The following is a 16,274-nucleotide window of genomic DNA, read 5'->3' on the forward strand; positions in this document are numbered from 1 at the left end:
AGGTTGCTTGGTTGGTTGGCTATAATACAGAAAACTACAATGGGCAAAAGTAGGACCTGAGATGTCTTTGTTTTGGACTGCCTACCAGGAGGAACTGTTACTCAGGGAAGTCGTGACTGATAAGACCCAATCAGGACGCCAGCGTTGGTTTCTGCTTCATCGTTTTCATTCTGAGGCTCAAAGTGTTTCGGACACGAGGCGTAACCCATCAGAAACGATGGTCTGGATGTAACGTCAAAGTTTCACACAGTTGCAATTAAAATGGAGATAGACAAAGACATACAGCGTAAAGCAAGGAGAACAAAGCTGAAAGGCAGGTAACAATAATCATAGAAGTATTACACATCTGTGAAAAATAGTTTGTAGTATATAACTCACCATGGAACTAGGGGTGTCATGGGGGTCAATAATTTAATACTGTCCACACAACAGGGCTTTCCAATCATATACAGTGCATGTGTATGTGCTGGTTGCTGTGTGTGTGTGTGTGTAGGGGGGTTAGTAGGACTGGTCTGGGCACGGGACTAGCCTCTCCTCCTCATTAACACAGCAGTGCACCTGTGATCACTCTGATATTCTCTTTGAGAGCATTAAGGTTCTCAGCAGGGGATTTGAGGGGAGGGGGGGTTTGGGGTTCGCCATTTTGATCCCGGTAAACTGGGTGTGGCACACTCGCCCGACAGCTCGCCTCATGTCTGGCTGACGGGATAAAAGGAGAGGGAGTGCACAAATACGCCTTTGTAGTCGGACAGACACAGATTGAATGCTAATAAATTCAGATGCAAACAGAACCAGAGCCACAAAATAATAGTTCAAACAGATACGAATGCACGTTTACAGCGATGGGTGTGTGATAGGGGCGTCGCTCGCAATCACCATTAAAGCTCATTGTGTACGATTTTTATGTAAAATCCAGCCGACTCAATCAAATACATGATGAGGCTTTCCTGCTAAATAGATTCAGCCTGTTTGCATAAATGATTGTGTGGTGGATGTGAAGTCGAGGAAAGTTTCCTGCTTTCTGGCAGCTCCTTGATTTCTTCTTAACCGAGCGCTCAATTTCTATGAAAGCCGTAACATTATTTATCAAGTGTAGACGCAAAGAGAGACTTAACAGATTCCAGTCTATTGACGTAAAGAACATTCATTGGGTGAAGGCCGAAATGCAGAAGAAAATAGAGAGGAAAGGATCCCAAGTTAGATCACGGAAACTCCTACTGAAATGTCCTGGAACATCCTCAGGGTGCTGGTGATGATGGGAAGATTGGCAGCAGCAGATCTTGTAGCTCTTGCGATGCTATTTAAAGCTACTGTGAGGAACTTACATTTTGTGTCCAGCTCGGCGACCGCTGTACACAAAGCGGTACCTCTTAGCTCTTTGCTGATCCTGTTCTGTACGTACACGACCAGTCAAAAGTTTGGACACACTTTCCCATTCACTTGTATGAGAAAATGTGTCCAAACTTTTGAGTGGTCGTATTTAAGTCGTGTTTTCTGACAAAAAACATCATCCAACAGTTACACTTGTCACTCACTGTGAATCTTTGCAGTGGGACATGTGGTGTGTTTCGTTAGTAGATTTAATATATATTTAGAATTTAATCGAAATCGCAATATTGGCTTCCGCACTTTTTCAATCGCAGATATTTTTTAAGGGTGAAATGTGTGTTAAAATGCCATTTTAATATATATATGTTGAGTTAGGGTTGTGTAGGCCAGAAGTGCTCTGGCCTGCAAAAATGATCATTCCCTTTAATAGAATAGAATAAAAGGAAGTTTTTCTGCCAATGTGCCGAATATTGCTAAGTGCTACTCATGGTGGATTCATGTTGGGCCTCTCTTTAAATAACATAACAAAGAGTCGGTCTAGACCTGCTCTTTCTGTAAAGTGTCTTGAGATAACTCTGGTTATGATTTGGCGCTATACAAATACAATTTGATTTGATTTGATTAATATCGCAAATCATATGGAAATTGCGATATAAGTCAAAATAAACACAATTAGATATTTTTTCAAAATCGTTCAGTCCTACTTCACAGTGGTGCTTACGACATGAAGGAAGGTGTCGTGAACGGAAAATAATTGGCCAAAGAAGAAGCTGACAGCGAGATAGAGGAAGACAGCGGGACAATGTTTGCCTTTCTATCAATCAGATATTGTGATGTATCGTTACATGATTGTCTTGCAATCAATTATCGTAGAAACGCTGTGTCGTGATATTATCTTAATCGTGGGCCGCGTATCGCATCGTGAGTTACCCTGCGTTTCCCACCCCTGTTCGGCAGTGTGCTGTTCATCACCTCGTCTTACACCGACCCAGTATTAGATTTTACAGGCTTTACAAATGACCAAATAGACAAAGTAAATCTTATTTCTGATGTTCTTGTTTGCTTTTGTCATATCGTGGTACAGTATGTAAGATAAGATAATCCTTTATTGATCCCCAGGGGGGAAATTCAGGATTTGTTTCAGTCTAACCAGCTAAAACTCATCACATGAGCTTTAAAGAACATAACAGCAATATCCATGGACTGTTTACAGGCAAAACGATGATGGGTCACATAAGGTAACATCAGAATTGTGAGTCTAAGAATTTAGTTAGTAAGTTGGATGAGAATAATGGCAAAATGTTTAAGTAAAGAGCTTTCATAGGGAACTTTGACCGCACTAAATGACATTAGCTTCCTACACAGACGTGCAGGAAAACTTCATTAGGGATGTCGTTTTTCCAGAAGCTGGTGGAACAGAGGCTAACCCAGATTTGACGTCAGGAGCTTGGGTTTCTACATATCATAAAACTCTGCAGTTATTTTAGGAACAGTGAGGTCAGTTGGCTGAAACCAATTCTGCTATTGTGTCTTCAACTTCTTCTTAATAGGTATTTACTTGGCCACGCTAATTGCAGTACATGTAATCGGAAAATTAGATTCCATTGCATTGATTAAACAAATCCTGCAGAACATCCTGGTGGTTATTGATGTGGTCATAACCCTCACTGTCTGCATTTTTCACCTCTTTTTACACAGTCAACCATCCGATGAGGGCAAAAGCGCCAAAAAGTAGTTCTGAACACGTCCGATGCTCTTCAAACTGTGACTTTTGTTATTCAAAGTTGGCCCAGCTTTCGGTTTCTGAAGAGTGAAATGGAAGTGATTACCTCAGGCCGGCCCTTCCTGCGGGATGGTTGAGGGAAAGCTGATTTAGTTGGCAGCCAGTTTGTAGCTTTCAGGGATACTCAGCAGTGAGATGATGACCACAGGGGCCGGGATAAGAAGGCCTTTGTTGGACTACAGCAGCAAGTCAGCGTGCTGTCGTCAGAGGTTTGATTGGAAAAAAGGTCTCCTATTTATAGTGTTAGAATAACAGCGGAGGCCTCATACCTGGCCCCTCTTACCTTAAATGTCTCGTCTTTCACACACTTTAATATGAGATGAAGAGGGAATCACTGCTGCTTCCAGATTCTGTCGACCTCGAAACGTCATTCAGCCTACGTTCGGTGAAGTGGGCTCATTTGGTTAATTGGTGGAAATGGATCCAGAGCTTCATATATCGGGTTGTTTTGACGTCTGCAGTTCTGGGTCAAGTATGTGCTTCATACTTGTGGTTTGTATTTTGTCAAAACATACCAACCCATTTAGGGGAAGGAAATCTAATCGTGTGTCCTTGAATTTATAGTTATGCTTGAAATGGAAACCAAACAGAATTACACACGTTGTGGTCAGGAGTATTTCTGGATCCTTGAGCTGTAATTACTGCTTTTCCCGGCTCCAGCATTAGCCTGCATTGAGGCTTGTTTCAGGTAGTAGATAATAAGTAATCCACGACTGTAGGAGTTGGAGCGGGTCTCGTTTTGGCAAACAGTACGACTACATAATAAATTAATGTTTGTATTTCCACATTTTTAGCTGTGGGGTTGAGTTTCAGGACTGCTTAATGACTTTTTAGGAAAATGAGGAAACTTAGGCTCATTACTGGAATTTGTTTTTGTTCTGCTGAAAGCTGAAGCAAGCCCCCCTTGATGTAGATACAGTGTTTAGCCTGTTGACCTTTAATTAGCCATCGTGTGGCTGCGGAGCAACCTGCATGCCGGAGCCCAGCATCTCCGGAGGGGGTCTATTGATAGTAGTGAACGAGGAGGAACAAGCCACGCTCACTGCTGAACATCAGATACAAGCATTAATAAAACATTCACGTTACTCCTTTAATGAAGTCTCACCCATCGGGTGCGATGATGAAAAATTAATGCAGCTGCTGAAGTAGTTGCTAACCAGCAGGAATGATTAGCAAATCTTTTAAAACCAGTGTTGGCGGACTGATTGTTAGAGCTTGGAGGATGCAGTGAAACCCGTTGAAACAAGAAATAATCCCAGCTGGGATTGTTTCAAGAGTGAGCATGGCAGGGCAGACTTCTTCTTGAAAATTTAAAGCATAAACTCAACCACTTTGTTGACACATTTAATGCAAAGATCTTGCAATGTAAATATAGAAGAAAACTCAAGGAGGGCTGAGGTGTGTCTAACCAAGCTGAAATCCAGCATGTTCAAAGATTTCTGCACAGCCACAAAAAAAGTTTTAAGCTCAGCAGAACAAAAAGCAAGCCTGACGTTTAAATGATTTTGGCAACCTCATTAAATATCCTCTTCCCCACCACAACCAACAGTCAAAGTCCATTTTATTTATACAGCCAACCTCGAATAACCACTCACAAATATGTCCACAAGAACGTCCCGATCTGAGCTGTTTTTTCTGCAAGCTGAACAGCACAGCCAGATGAATCTGATTCTCACTTATGGCCATTTTCCTGTCACAGTTTGTATGGATGGAGCTAGGTAGCTAGCCAGGTGTGTAGAAGGATGTGTTAATATTCTTTATCCTGCCAGCAAAGCTCTGACCGGTGAAGAGTTTCTTCAGTGGAAACGAGCACAATGTCATACCTGTATATTTCTGATGCAACAAAACATTTGTGCGTGTATTTGCAAAAAGAGGAAGAAAAGTATAATCATGTGAAATAATTTCCAAATAAAAGCCTTTGTTCAGCCTAATCTTTAGGAACCATTAACCTGCACGATTCCGGTTAGCTTGGTGCATGTGCAATTGTTTGGAGTCAAAGAATTACACAAGAGGTGTGCAAGAAGAAGTTGCCTCCTGCCCGGTTAAAATTGCATTCTGATGAAACAGAGCACAATCTTAAGTCTTGTTAAGGTAAACTCTGAGTCAACCCCATCCTCTCCGATAGTCTTGACCTGAGCGAGTCCCCCTCAACAGGACTCTGAGCGAGGCCCGGGGCCGGAGCTGTGATGTGCTCTGCTGCCTGAAAGAGGGGATCACCGATGCATAAAGAGGTGCCTTTGAGGAGATTTGCTGCACTTCCTTATCTCTCTATGTGAAAGAATAAAGCCTGGACCCTTCACTGTCACCCAGGGAACTGGCTGCTGGGAGATTTGTGCCAGATGCTGCTCCTGAAAGCACAGCCGCATCAGTGGGACAAGGAGCTCTCATCTCCACTGTAGGGCTGTATGCTTTCACTGTGTTGGAGTGTGTGTCTGCACTCTTTGATGTCGGGCGGTGCAGAGTGTCCCCCAGGTGTTCGACACCACACCAGGGCGGCGTATTGAGAAATCCTCCTCCCTGTCATCCACACTTACATGCTAGCTTTTTACACCCCGCGCTCTCGGAGATGCACTCAGTGTCCACACACAAGTTTCATTCAGGGACTCTGCAGGTCCTGGAAAAGTCCGAAAAGTTGTCATAAAGACTGATTTTCATTCCCAGAATGTAAATGTGGCATAAAATATGACATCACATATGCAGGAAATGGTGTATCCCTTTGTTCAGCCATTTCTTTGATCCTGTATTTCCTATATTTTACATCCAAGCCCCAGGCGCCATGTTTCCTGTGGTTTCAGCCTTACAAATTCTATTACAGAATGAAAATATTCCTTTCTATTGTTTTCCAATACTCTCCCCAAAAACCAGCCTGACACAACCAGCGGACGTGGGTTTATAGATCATTTATTTCAGGACATTTTCATGTTCTCAGAAGCATTCAGTCTCATTTCATGGCTCAGCAGTCATGTGAGGGATTAGGGTTTGGCCCAGTAAATGAGGCCGGTTTGTTGTGTCAGAGGTGATTTGCACTCTTATCTGTGCTGGAGCTGCAGATCTACTGGACCCCTAAGCTGACAGCCTTAATCAAACGGGAAAGCCAATAATGGTGACCACTTAAGTTAGCGTCTGAGGGTATTGTCTGTGTGTTAGGCGCATAATGAGCGACTGTATGCAGAGGCTGTCCTGGAGGTATCCCCCTCATTATGCCTGCTATTGTCTAATTGTATTATGAGAGCATTGTGTGGGTATGTTTGCTTAAATGGGAGGACAGGAAATGAATTGATTGTCTTGCTATAGTCTCTTAATTCTGTCTGTGTCCTGTCTAACATGCTCTGTTATCAAAGCGAACAAATAAGATCCTTCCCCTAGCAAACATTTGTTCATACACTCCTAAATGAAGCGTTTTATTGCAGAGGAAAAGTCAAATCACCACTTTTTGAAGTTTATTTTTCTTGGCTTGTGGTTATTTATCAGGAAACCCAAGGATGTAAGGAAAGGAAGAGAGGAACACATTTATTATTCCTTTATTTTATGTTGTCATCTATAACACTAGAATTGGCCCAGTCACATGTTCAGTCCATAAACCAAGCTCAGAAGTTTGCACAGAGGGAACTCATTGGAATTCCAACATGGAACATCCATGGTGGTTCCTTTGGTCAGATCTTCTCAGAGGTTTTCCAGAGTACTCGGAGTCTGTCAGCATTTTACTAACTTTCTTATGTTTAGCAGGTTGTGTTCGCCGTCTTAGGTCAGTGTGGTGTTGTGCTAACATTTGCCTATTGCAAACACTTGATGTGTAGAAAGTCGTAAGTTTGGCCTGCAGGTGTTTGGAATAATAAACCAGTACAACTTAAACAAGCATGGGCAATTAAAAAAGACCTGATGATGGTGCTGGATGAAAAGTTAAGTAATCTATCCATCTATCCATTACCTAGACGGCTTATCCTGTTCAGGGTTTGGGGGGCTGGAGTCTATCCCAGCTGTCATTGGGCGAAAGGCGGGGTTACACCTGGACTAATTGCCAGTCAGTGACTTGGCTGACACATAGAGACAGACAACCTTTCATACTCGCACTACAGACAATTTTAGAGTCATCAGTGAACCTAACAAGCATGTTTTTGAACTGTGAGAGGAAGCCTGAGTACCCGCATGCACGGGGAGAACATGCTAACCCACTGCGTTCGAACCAGGACTCGAAATAGGAACCTTCTAGCTGTGAGGCAACAGTGCTAACCACTACACCAGCGTGCAAGCAGAGTTAAGTCACCAAAGTTAATACAATTCATCCATTTAGGGAAAATCCAACCAGCAGAAATATTTTACACTTTTGATAAGAACTCAGACCTGCTGTTGAAGGAAGGCAATCCCTTAAATCAGTATAATTCTCTGCACAGAAAGGTTTCAGAGAAATCTCAGTCTGCACCAGAGTAGAGGACTGCCTGACCGACTGATGCTGAATCTCTAGAGCAACGCTGCTAGCATGGCTAAAAATAGCAAGTACTAAAAGCTGACATTGGATGTCTGGTCGGATTTATCAGCATGTTCACTTTGTCTTCATTCAATTTTTTATCTTGTCTCAGTGTGAGTCATCTTATACGTGAGAAGTTTGGATCGATATGAACAAAGGGGGGTCCATATTTCTTAAAGTAAGGTAGAGACAATATTTTGGTACTGGCACCAAGATGTATTTTATTGGCACTAGAGTTGAAGATTTTTTAGAGGGATACCCAGCCCTGCTGTGACGACTGGCAGGATGACAGCACTGAAATCAGTTTCTGGATCAAAAACGAGAGAAACCGTGGGGAGGAACGGAAAAGAATCATCAACATTTAAACACCTCTATAAACCTGACATGGAAGTGAGCTCCATTGTGGTCTTTAATGCAATATAGTGTTAAAAAATAGATAATGTTGTGGCAGCATTTTGTAAGCAAATCTTTCTCTAGTGAAGGAGTTAATGAGCTGCTTGAAATGTAGCTGTGTTTGTGGTTGAACTGGTAAAAGTCTCTCTCCCTGCCCCCTCCCGTCGTTCATCCTCTCACATGCCATTTGGGATCTTGTTGTGCAGCCACAGGCCTGATCCTGTCAACACATCCAAATATTCTGGAGTGCTGTGTGTTTTTTTTTTTTCTGAATGAATTAGCTTAGTATCATCTGGACCCAGACAGCAGACAGCCTCAAATGTATGCACACACACACCCACTGCCAGGCAGGCAGCAGTTTTGGTTGTCAGGGTCCATAGATCATGGGTCATGTGTGTTTGTGCTAAAGTCCGTGCAGCATAAAGTCACAACAGGAACAGATAAGGCCGGTCCCAGGTTGGCTTCGGAAGCTAAATCCCTGGCAGCCCCCCGGTGCTAATCGGATTAGCTGAAAAGTTAGCAGCACGGCCTCAAAGAGACACAACATTTTTTACACTGACTTCTGTGACATATTTTGTTCTGGAGCCTCCATAATCTGCTGCTTGTCTCAGAGCCTTCTCACGTCATCTTTGTCATAATAAACAACAACTCCAGTACGCGATGAACTGTTTCTAACCTTTGGTTTAGGGATGGAAAAGCATCTTTTGGCTGTTTGGTGTTTTGGGTGTGTGTGTGTGTATGTGTGTGTGTGAGGGAGGGATCTGGTCCACCCAGGTGGGGGAACAATGGCGTGCCCGTTTTCTTGAAAGGAATGGTTGGCTGCGCATAGGACCAAGAAAGGAGGGAGGGTTAGGAGGGAAAAAAAATGAGTTGTGAAATGATTGGTGCTGAGACTGTGGGGGAGACAGGGTGGGTGATGGGGGAGCAGCCGGCTGAATGGGGGCAGCAGGGTGGCAACTGGACTCTTAAAGCTCCTTTCATGCTTGGTCTGTTTCAACCAACGCTGAAAACACATACGAGGAGAGCGAGGACAGCGAGGCCCGGCCCTTTGCTAATTGTTTTTCCTTCATTTTTACAAAACCATTGAATCGTCAAAACTAAAACTAGGATATCCACAGTTTTATTTTTTGTTTTTTGTTTCTTAAACCTTTAAATTTATGTTCTCCCAACAGTGGTGCACCTACGATTTGGGCTCTATTAGTATCAACAAACACAATACAATTCTGTTTAAACCAGTTTCTTATAGTCTTTTGTATAGCCATCTGTTTTCTGAAGTGTACAGTATATTTAATGTGGTACCATACTTCCAAACGTTCTCCATCTGTTTGGCATTGCACTTACATAATATCAGACTCACAATGGACAGTTAAAGTGACAAAAAACTATGCTACACTCCAAGAGAAATCAAGAAACATTTACAGAGGCAGACGTGAAGAAATACAAATTTATATTTCCATTTTCTGCTGCTTTATTTGTCTGTTTCGCTGCGTTTTAAAGGGGAATATTGTACTTTTTATTCCACTACATGCATCTGAAACTTAAACAACCACAACATCCGAACAAAAGATATCTTATGGACAGACTTTTGACGTCCAAAATCAATAGAAGAATGAATAAGTGCATCATCTCACTCTGCAAACACTAGACTCAGGTGATGATTTCTCTGGATAAAAGGACATGAACTTTTTCAAGAGGAACTGGTCTGTTTCTGAACAAAAGTCCTGCAGAGCAAACGTAGAGAAACAAAGCCAAGTGTACGCACAAGCCGTAGAGATAAGAGAAAGAAGGTAAATTAGTCAATGCCACCTGACTGTGTAAGAAGGAGACGAGAGGAGGGGAAGTATCCTTTACCATCTTGCATAACAACTCTAAACCAGAAAATGGACTTTTTATGCCATCTTGTTTTTCTTTGTCACTGTGCGAGCGGGCCCCTCTGTGTCAGCAGCCAAGTCCAACATGGCTGAAAAAGCTCTTGGCTCTCTGAATCAACAGCCCAATGTCAAACTGGCTAGCCTTCCCATGCCTGCATTCCCCCGATGATGTCTAGGGAACTGGTTTTCTGGCCAAGATGTGGTTTTGTGGCTACAGTCAGCCAGGCAGAAGGAGGATGAAAATGATGCCATGTGGACAAGAAGCCTTTTCTTCTTTGTTCTCTTAACATGGCAGACTGCTTCCAAGTAGACAGCCAGTCATCTGCCAAACACAATGCACTTAAGAATTAGAGTAGGGTGAGGAGTCAAAATTAAAATTACATTTAGGTAAGAAAAACCCGCTCGTAGAGAAATGCCAAACTTTTGTTGCGTTTAAACTGTTAAATGGATTTGAATGGTTCTGGAATGATATGGTGAACTACCTGCAGAAAACATGGAGTTGATTTATGTGCATGTATTTGTGTGTTTCAGCGTGGGCCAAGGTGGAGGTGACTATGCATGAGAGTGTCGAGGTTTACCTGGACGACTCGGCGCAGATCCCCTGCCAGTACAGCTTCACTGACGCCAACAATGAGCCCAGCTTCGTCATGATCCAGTGGTTTGTGGTGAGTACTGCAGGACCTGCTGCGAAAACTGACACTGCCAGTCAGGAACTAACCAACCACAAATGTATGTTGTGGAGCTGCCCCCCTTAAAGGCAGCCAATTGAGTTATGGCTAGGGGGCCAGAGCCCATTTTAGAGCTTTAGAATCATTAGTGCTGTGATGGTAACCGCATGACCGCAATACTGCAGTTATGTGATGGGTGGACCCATAGACTGTATAAAAAGATGGACGACATGACAGCTCCCTAAAAGTGAAGCCAAATCATTTTGGGCGCCCCCTGCTGACTGGCTGCAGTATAGGTCATAAAGCCCGCCTCCTCCATGTTAACAGATGGGACATGAGTCAAACTATAAAATCAAAATACACGCCCCATAAATTTTTCTCAAACATGGTTTCTGTCATTATAGCTAGTTATTATCATGCTGATTTATGTCCAAGTGTTCATTTTTCAGACAAGTTTATTTTTAATTAGCCGATCAGTTCCAGGTGAGCAGAGTGGAGGACGATCTGCGAGTGGAAACGTAACTAAAACAATCACTACAGTCATTGAAGTTTCCATACCTGTGAACGTTAACCTCAGACCAACACAGAGAAGCTGTTCTGCTGTTAAACACGCCGGTGTGCGGGATCCTTGCTGTTTTTTCAGTAAGTTAAGTGTGTGTTTGGGTTAGCGGAAGTGGCTACGGCCGCTTCACTTGCCGATCTCTACTGCGCAGACTCTGGCTCCGTATGACATCACCATCGCAAGATGGCAGCGCCTATCACAGGGGCTATTTTGGCATAAATTACGTACAATGGGAGCAGATGGAGACGTGTCGTCCATCTGTATAAATACAGTCATTGGGTGGACCCAGTGACCGTCATCACCTACACTATTTTCCCTTTTAAAAAAAAAATATCATAGACTCAGTGATGTTACTAGGTACACGTCCTGCCTCTCTGAGGCGCTTAAATCTAAAGGGACGCAGGACCCAGCTAGCAGGGAACGTTGCCATAACATTGGCTAACATTACCTACAAGTTCTAATTACATTTGAAAGAAAACGTTTATTTGTTTTTTTCTAAGTACGTTTTAAGGATCTTCATCATTTCAAGTAAATGTTAAAACTGAAACTAAGACAAAACGTTTTAACTGCAACATTCTGAAGATATTTTCAGGATGTTATTGAAGCCTGGGATGTCAGAACGCCTTTTATAAAACATTTGCTCAATGTTACATAAAAACAAATGTAGAACATGCTCACTGCGACATCCTGAGGATCTTTTCAGGATGTTAGTACGGCCTGAACTATCAGAACGTTATTTATAAAACATTCCTGAAATGTGATTTGAACATTCTCACTGCAACTCTCTGAAAATGTTTTCAGAGAACGTTCTCCTGCTATTAAAAGGAACATTCTGGGAACCAAATATAAACTTTTCTCAAAACATGACCAGAACATCGCACGTAACATTCTCAGAATGTTCTTAGAACAAAACATTTTTAGCCGGGTAAACTCACTACCCATGCGTCCCAGGGAGTTCAACCGCTGCCTCTTCGTATCGTGTATTTTTAGGGGAAAAGTGTCTGAAAACAGTTGACTTCTGTGCTTTTTCAGGGTTAAAGATCGATAAGACAGAGTATTACTCAATCAATAGCCCCTTTTTACACTGCCAGTTCAAGGCAGGATTATAACGTGTCTGTTACGGCACGTCTTTTATGTAAAAAGCACTGAGCCAGGAGAGTGGGGCGAAGTCGTTCCGCCTCTGAGACGGCATTGGAGGTAGTGAAAGAGGTGTAACACAGTTGAAACTGCGTAAGTGTAAACAGCGGAGCTGGCAGGACAGAACAGCACCGTGTATGTGAAGCTTATGCTTTTTGTTTGAAGAATGGCGGAGCTTCGTTACGGTGCTGTGGTGATATTGCAATGTAAAAAGGGCAATACTAAACAATACGCTCCTTTTATTTATTTGCAGATATTACCAGAAAGTGTATTCTAAAATTAGGACTGCAAGTATTATTTTCATAATTGTCTAAAGGGGACTTGAAATCAAAAGGAATGAAACACCAACAGAAAGGGGCAGATTGACAAAAGCAGTCATTACAGTGGTTTCAACGTCTTCTATATATATTTTTTATTCCATGTATGAATTGTGCCAGGGTTTCCAAAAGCGTATTACAATGGACAAATAAAGAGCTCCAAAGGCATTAGACTTTTATGAAATATTATATTAAGCTTCAGGGAAAACAAGCAGAGGCATTACATCATACAGCTAATGCAATATGTTTAATGAGCAAGGCGCTTGTTTCAACTTCAGTCTAGAAACCACTGTCACGGCTCAGTTAAACAGGATCTGTACCCAAATGAATAACTTTCAAACAAAGGGAAATAGCACAAGGAGGCAGTCAGAAGTCAGTAATAGGAAATCACAAACATCTGGGGAAAAAAGGTCCAGACCAGGACAGGTGGGAAACAGGGAACAGAATAGAAAGCTATGGTTAGAAATGGTTTAATGGACGATCCAGGTTGGAAGATAAGAGCAGTTGGGTGTGTTGATGTGGGAACCAGGACAGCGGAACCAGACTAAGAATGACAAGACAAAGCAATATTGAAAAACTGGCCAACACCATGATAATGAGACAAAGCAGTCAGCAGGGGGCGATAGAGAGGGGCTGATATGTCGTCCACCTTTTTATACACAACATGTTGAAATGTGAAACCGTAAACTCATTGCTGCCCTGACTGCATGACTGTGTGTCTGCAGAGAGGTGAAGGTAGCAGCTCGCGAGTGCGGATCTTCTACCTGGACGGCCAGGAGCGGATTGCGGACAATGACACAGACTACACCGGCCGCATCAATGTGACTTCAGACCAGCAGGGGGCTCAACTCACCATCCTTAACGTGCAGGTCTCTGATGAGAGGGAATTCTTCTGCCAGGTTAATGGGCTGGCTGCCGGGAACGCTGAGGGCAAGACCCACCTCAGAGTGTTTGGTAAAGAAGCTCAGATCAGTGGCTGAAATGAGGATTCAAAGTGTTGAGAATGTGTTTTAGATTGATGTCTTTTAATGACATGTTTTTTGTGATTTATTTCCTGGTTCAGCTCCTCCAGAGGCTCCAGTGATCGAGGGTGTCCAAACTGGGATATCCGTGACCAATGAGCTGCCGTCTAAGGTGAGTCTACTTAATCTAACACATCAGCTAGTTACTGATATCTCTGTTGGTTTACAGTATTTGTTTCATTTCATGTGTGTGATTCTCTGTCCAGGTAGCATCATGCGAGGCTCGGAACGGCTTCCCTAAACCCAACATCACCTGGTACAGGAACGGCATGCCGCTCATCCCTGCACCAGGATGTAAGTGCAAACCGTAGATGTCCGTTTTAAAGGTTGTGCCATGTCACACTAACATATTTATTTCAGTTTAGTTCAGGCGATGTCTTTGACCCGTTCATGTGCATTTAAACAGAACACAATTAGCAGACAGTGCGCACAAGAAGTATCTCTGAATCAGTAGCAAGGAATTGCACTGTGGGTAAAAAATGCTGATATTTGCAGCCATGCTAGAAGCCAGACTCTATGGCTGTCAAGAGTTGGTTGGTCTGTCCACCAATTTTAGTCCAAACTGAACGGATGGAGGGACTGTCATTCAATACTTTGGTTTGTTACCTGTTAAACTATCAGCCTTTGCTGTACTGTGTGTTTAGTGCTCATTAGCAAATGTTAATATGTTAAAGAGCTAAATTAAATTGTCTAATAAACTTCAGCATACTTTTATTACAAGCAAGCTATCCTACCTGACTACAGAATTCCAGTTATGGCTGCACGATATATAGTTTAACAAGCGACGTGCGCTTGTGCAATAGTCACATCACAGGACGTGCGATAGTGAAGCAAATTAAGTGAAACACGTCAAGCTGCTACTTTATTGTTGCTCAGTGCAAAACGAAATCTCACCAGTTTCGCGTTTTTTCTGTGCAGCCCTTCATGGCAGCACAGAGTGAACTGACCGCTGAGCTGCAGAGTCTGAGTGTCACCTGCCTGTAAACTGTAAACAAGCACACGCTGCTGCTGCCGTCAATGATCATGATGGCGGGATGATGGAGGCAGACGTGAGGTGGCTCATAAGCGAGTGTATTCCCGTTATCACATGCTGGTTAATGCTGTGGCTACATGACGGACAGTTCTCGGAGCGGACGTGTTGTAGACTGTTTACTTTTAGCGGCTACACCTGCAGCACACACAGCTTGAGTTTGTGTGTGCCAACAGGAAGTAGGAGACGGTGAGCTTTTGTTTCAAAAAGTTACTGGGCTGCTCACGCTGATTAAACATACATTTGAACACAGTTAGAATATATGACATGGTACGATGACATACCGAATAAAGTAACACAACTGCAGCTCACAAGTGTAAATATTTAAAAAAAGACACGTGTCGCTCCACCTGAACTTTCTCTACTTTTTCATGAGGCCGTCAGAGTCACTGAACCAAGTGAGATAAAAGTAGGGGAGGGGTTTTGTTAGAGGAAAACAGACTTAAAAGCCCCCAATAATAACAAGTATGATTGTTTTATAGACATGAAAACACACTGCGTTTACTGTGTATGTTGTAATTTCCTGTATTTTTTAACAAAACAAAAAGTTATCGCAGTTTCAGTTTTTTCCAATATCATGCAGCCCTAATTCCAGTTCTCATTGTGTAGTTAGGGTCCTAAAGAGAGGTAGTTGCTTTAATCTGATATTAAATTTGTCTGTATGCCACTGTTACATATGTATATTGTCTTGTCCTCACTCCAGATGTGAAGGTGTTGATGCTGGTGACGCAGGACGAAAAAAGGTTTTCCTCACTCCAGAGCACGCTGGAGTACAAGGTGGTTAAAGAGGACAAGGATGCACACTTCTCCTGTGAGGTCAGCTTCTTTGTCCCTGGAGCCATCAGGACCGTGGAGTCCAGCAGCATCAACATCACTGTTCACTGTGAGTCGACACAGAGCTGTCTTATACTTCTGAATGAAGGACACCTGTCCTCTTCACCAAGACATTAGCTGATTCAAAGTTTGGTTTAGTTATAACCAGTGTTTTATAAGAGACGTGCTGTCAGGGCTCCATTAAAAACTTACCTAATTTGCTCACCACCGGTAACCTGCAGCCTAACCAGCATCCCCTCTGCAATTTGTATATTTCTATTAAAATTCCGGTAGGGAATTTTTAGCACTTTATTCTAGTGTTAACATATTTAACACAGCATTAATTTCTTGTCTGCATTAAACTAAAATGTATAAAAATTTATATAAAAGTTATATATAAAAGTTTAACTTTGTAGCAACATCAGCAGTCATCTCCTGTCTGCTTTTAAACAGTAGTGTACCAAGGACAGACTGAACAACACGTTTTCAGATTGGTAGGTTTGTGACGTCACAAACTTAAGGAGCCAATCCCGTTAATGGACGGGGTGACGCTATGCATATCATTATGTGTAACCTATGGCAACCATTTTGGCGATGTGCGAGCCAGCTGTAACCGCCATCCTTATTTTTGCAAACTCACTACTGACTACTAACGTTAACGTTACTTCTACTAATTACTACATTTCAAGCTGCTAAGTTTCAACAAGCTGCCACTAAACGATGGCAGAGACGTGTTTTGTTTTCGGCTGTTATTTTAACGTTGTAACAGGTTAGAGAGCGATGCATAAAATACATAACCGTTCTGATACGCCCACTTGTATTTGTTCCTCGTGTTCTTCTGAATTGCTTTCCGGTTCGAACATGTATGGCTGAATTACCCCGAT

General features: G+C 42.6%; 1 protein-coding gene across 1 annotated transcript in view; it reads left to right on the top strand.

Moving 5' to 3' along the window:
• The window catches only part of mcama (melanoma cell adhesion molecule a), a 55,331-nt gene that overhangs the window by 25,087 nt on the left and 13,970 nt on the right, over nucleotides 1–16,274 (top strand). Inside the window, exons 2-6 of the mRNA XM_069670316.1 lie at nucleotides 10,373–10,506; nucleotides 13,251–13,479; nucleotides 13,589–13,659; nucleotides 13,754–13,841; nucleotides 15,281–15,460. Of these exons, the coding sequence (XP_069526417.1) occupies nucleotides 10,373–10,506; nucleotides 13,251–13,479; nucleotides 13,589–13,659; nucleotides 13,754–13,841; nucleotides 15,281–15,460 (702 nt within the window). The remainder of the gene's footprint in view (nucleotides 1–10,372; nucleotides 10,507–13,250; nucleotides 13,480–13,588; nucleotides 13,660–13,753; nucleotides 13,842–15,280; nucleotides 15,461–16,274) is intronic.

Source organism: Semicossyphus pulcher, unplaced genomic scaffold (genome assembly GCF_022749685.1).
Source record: "Semicossyphus pulcher isolate SPU_LCO1_2020_fin unplaced genomic scaffold, fSemPul1.0.p SCAF_10, whole genome shotgun sequence".
Lineage (NCBI taxonomy): Eukaryota > Metazoa > Chordata > Actinopteri > Labriformes > Labridae > Semicossyphus > Semicossyphus pulcher.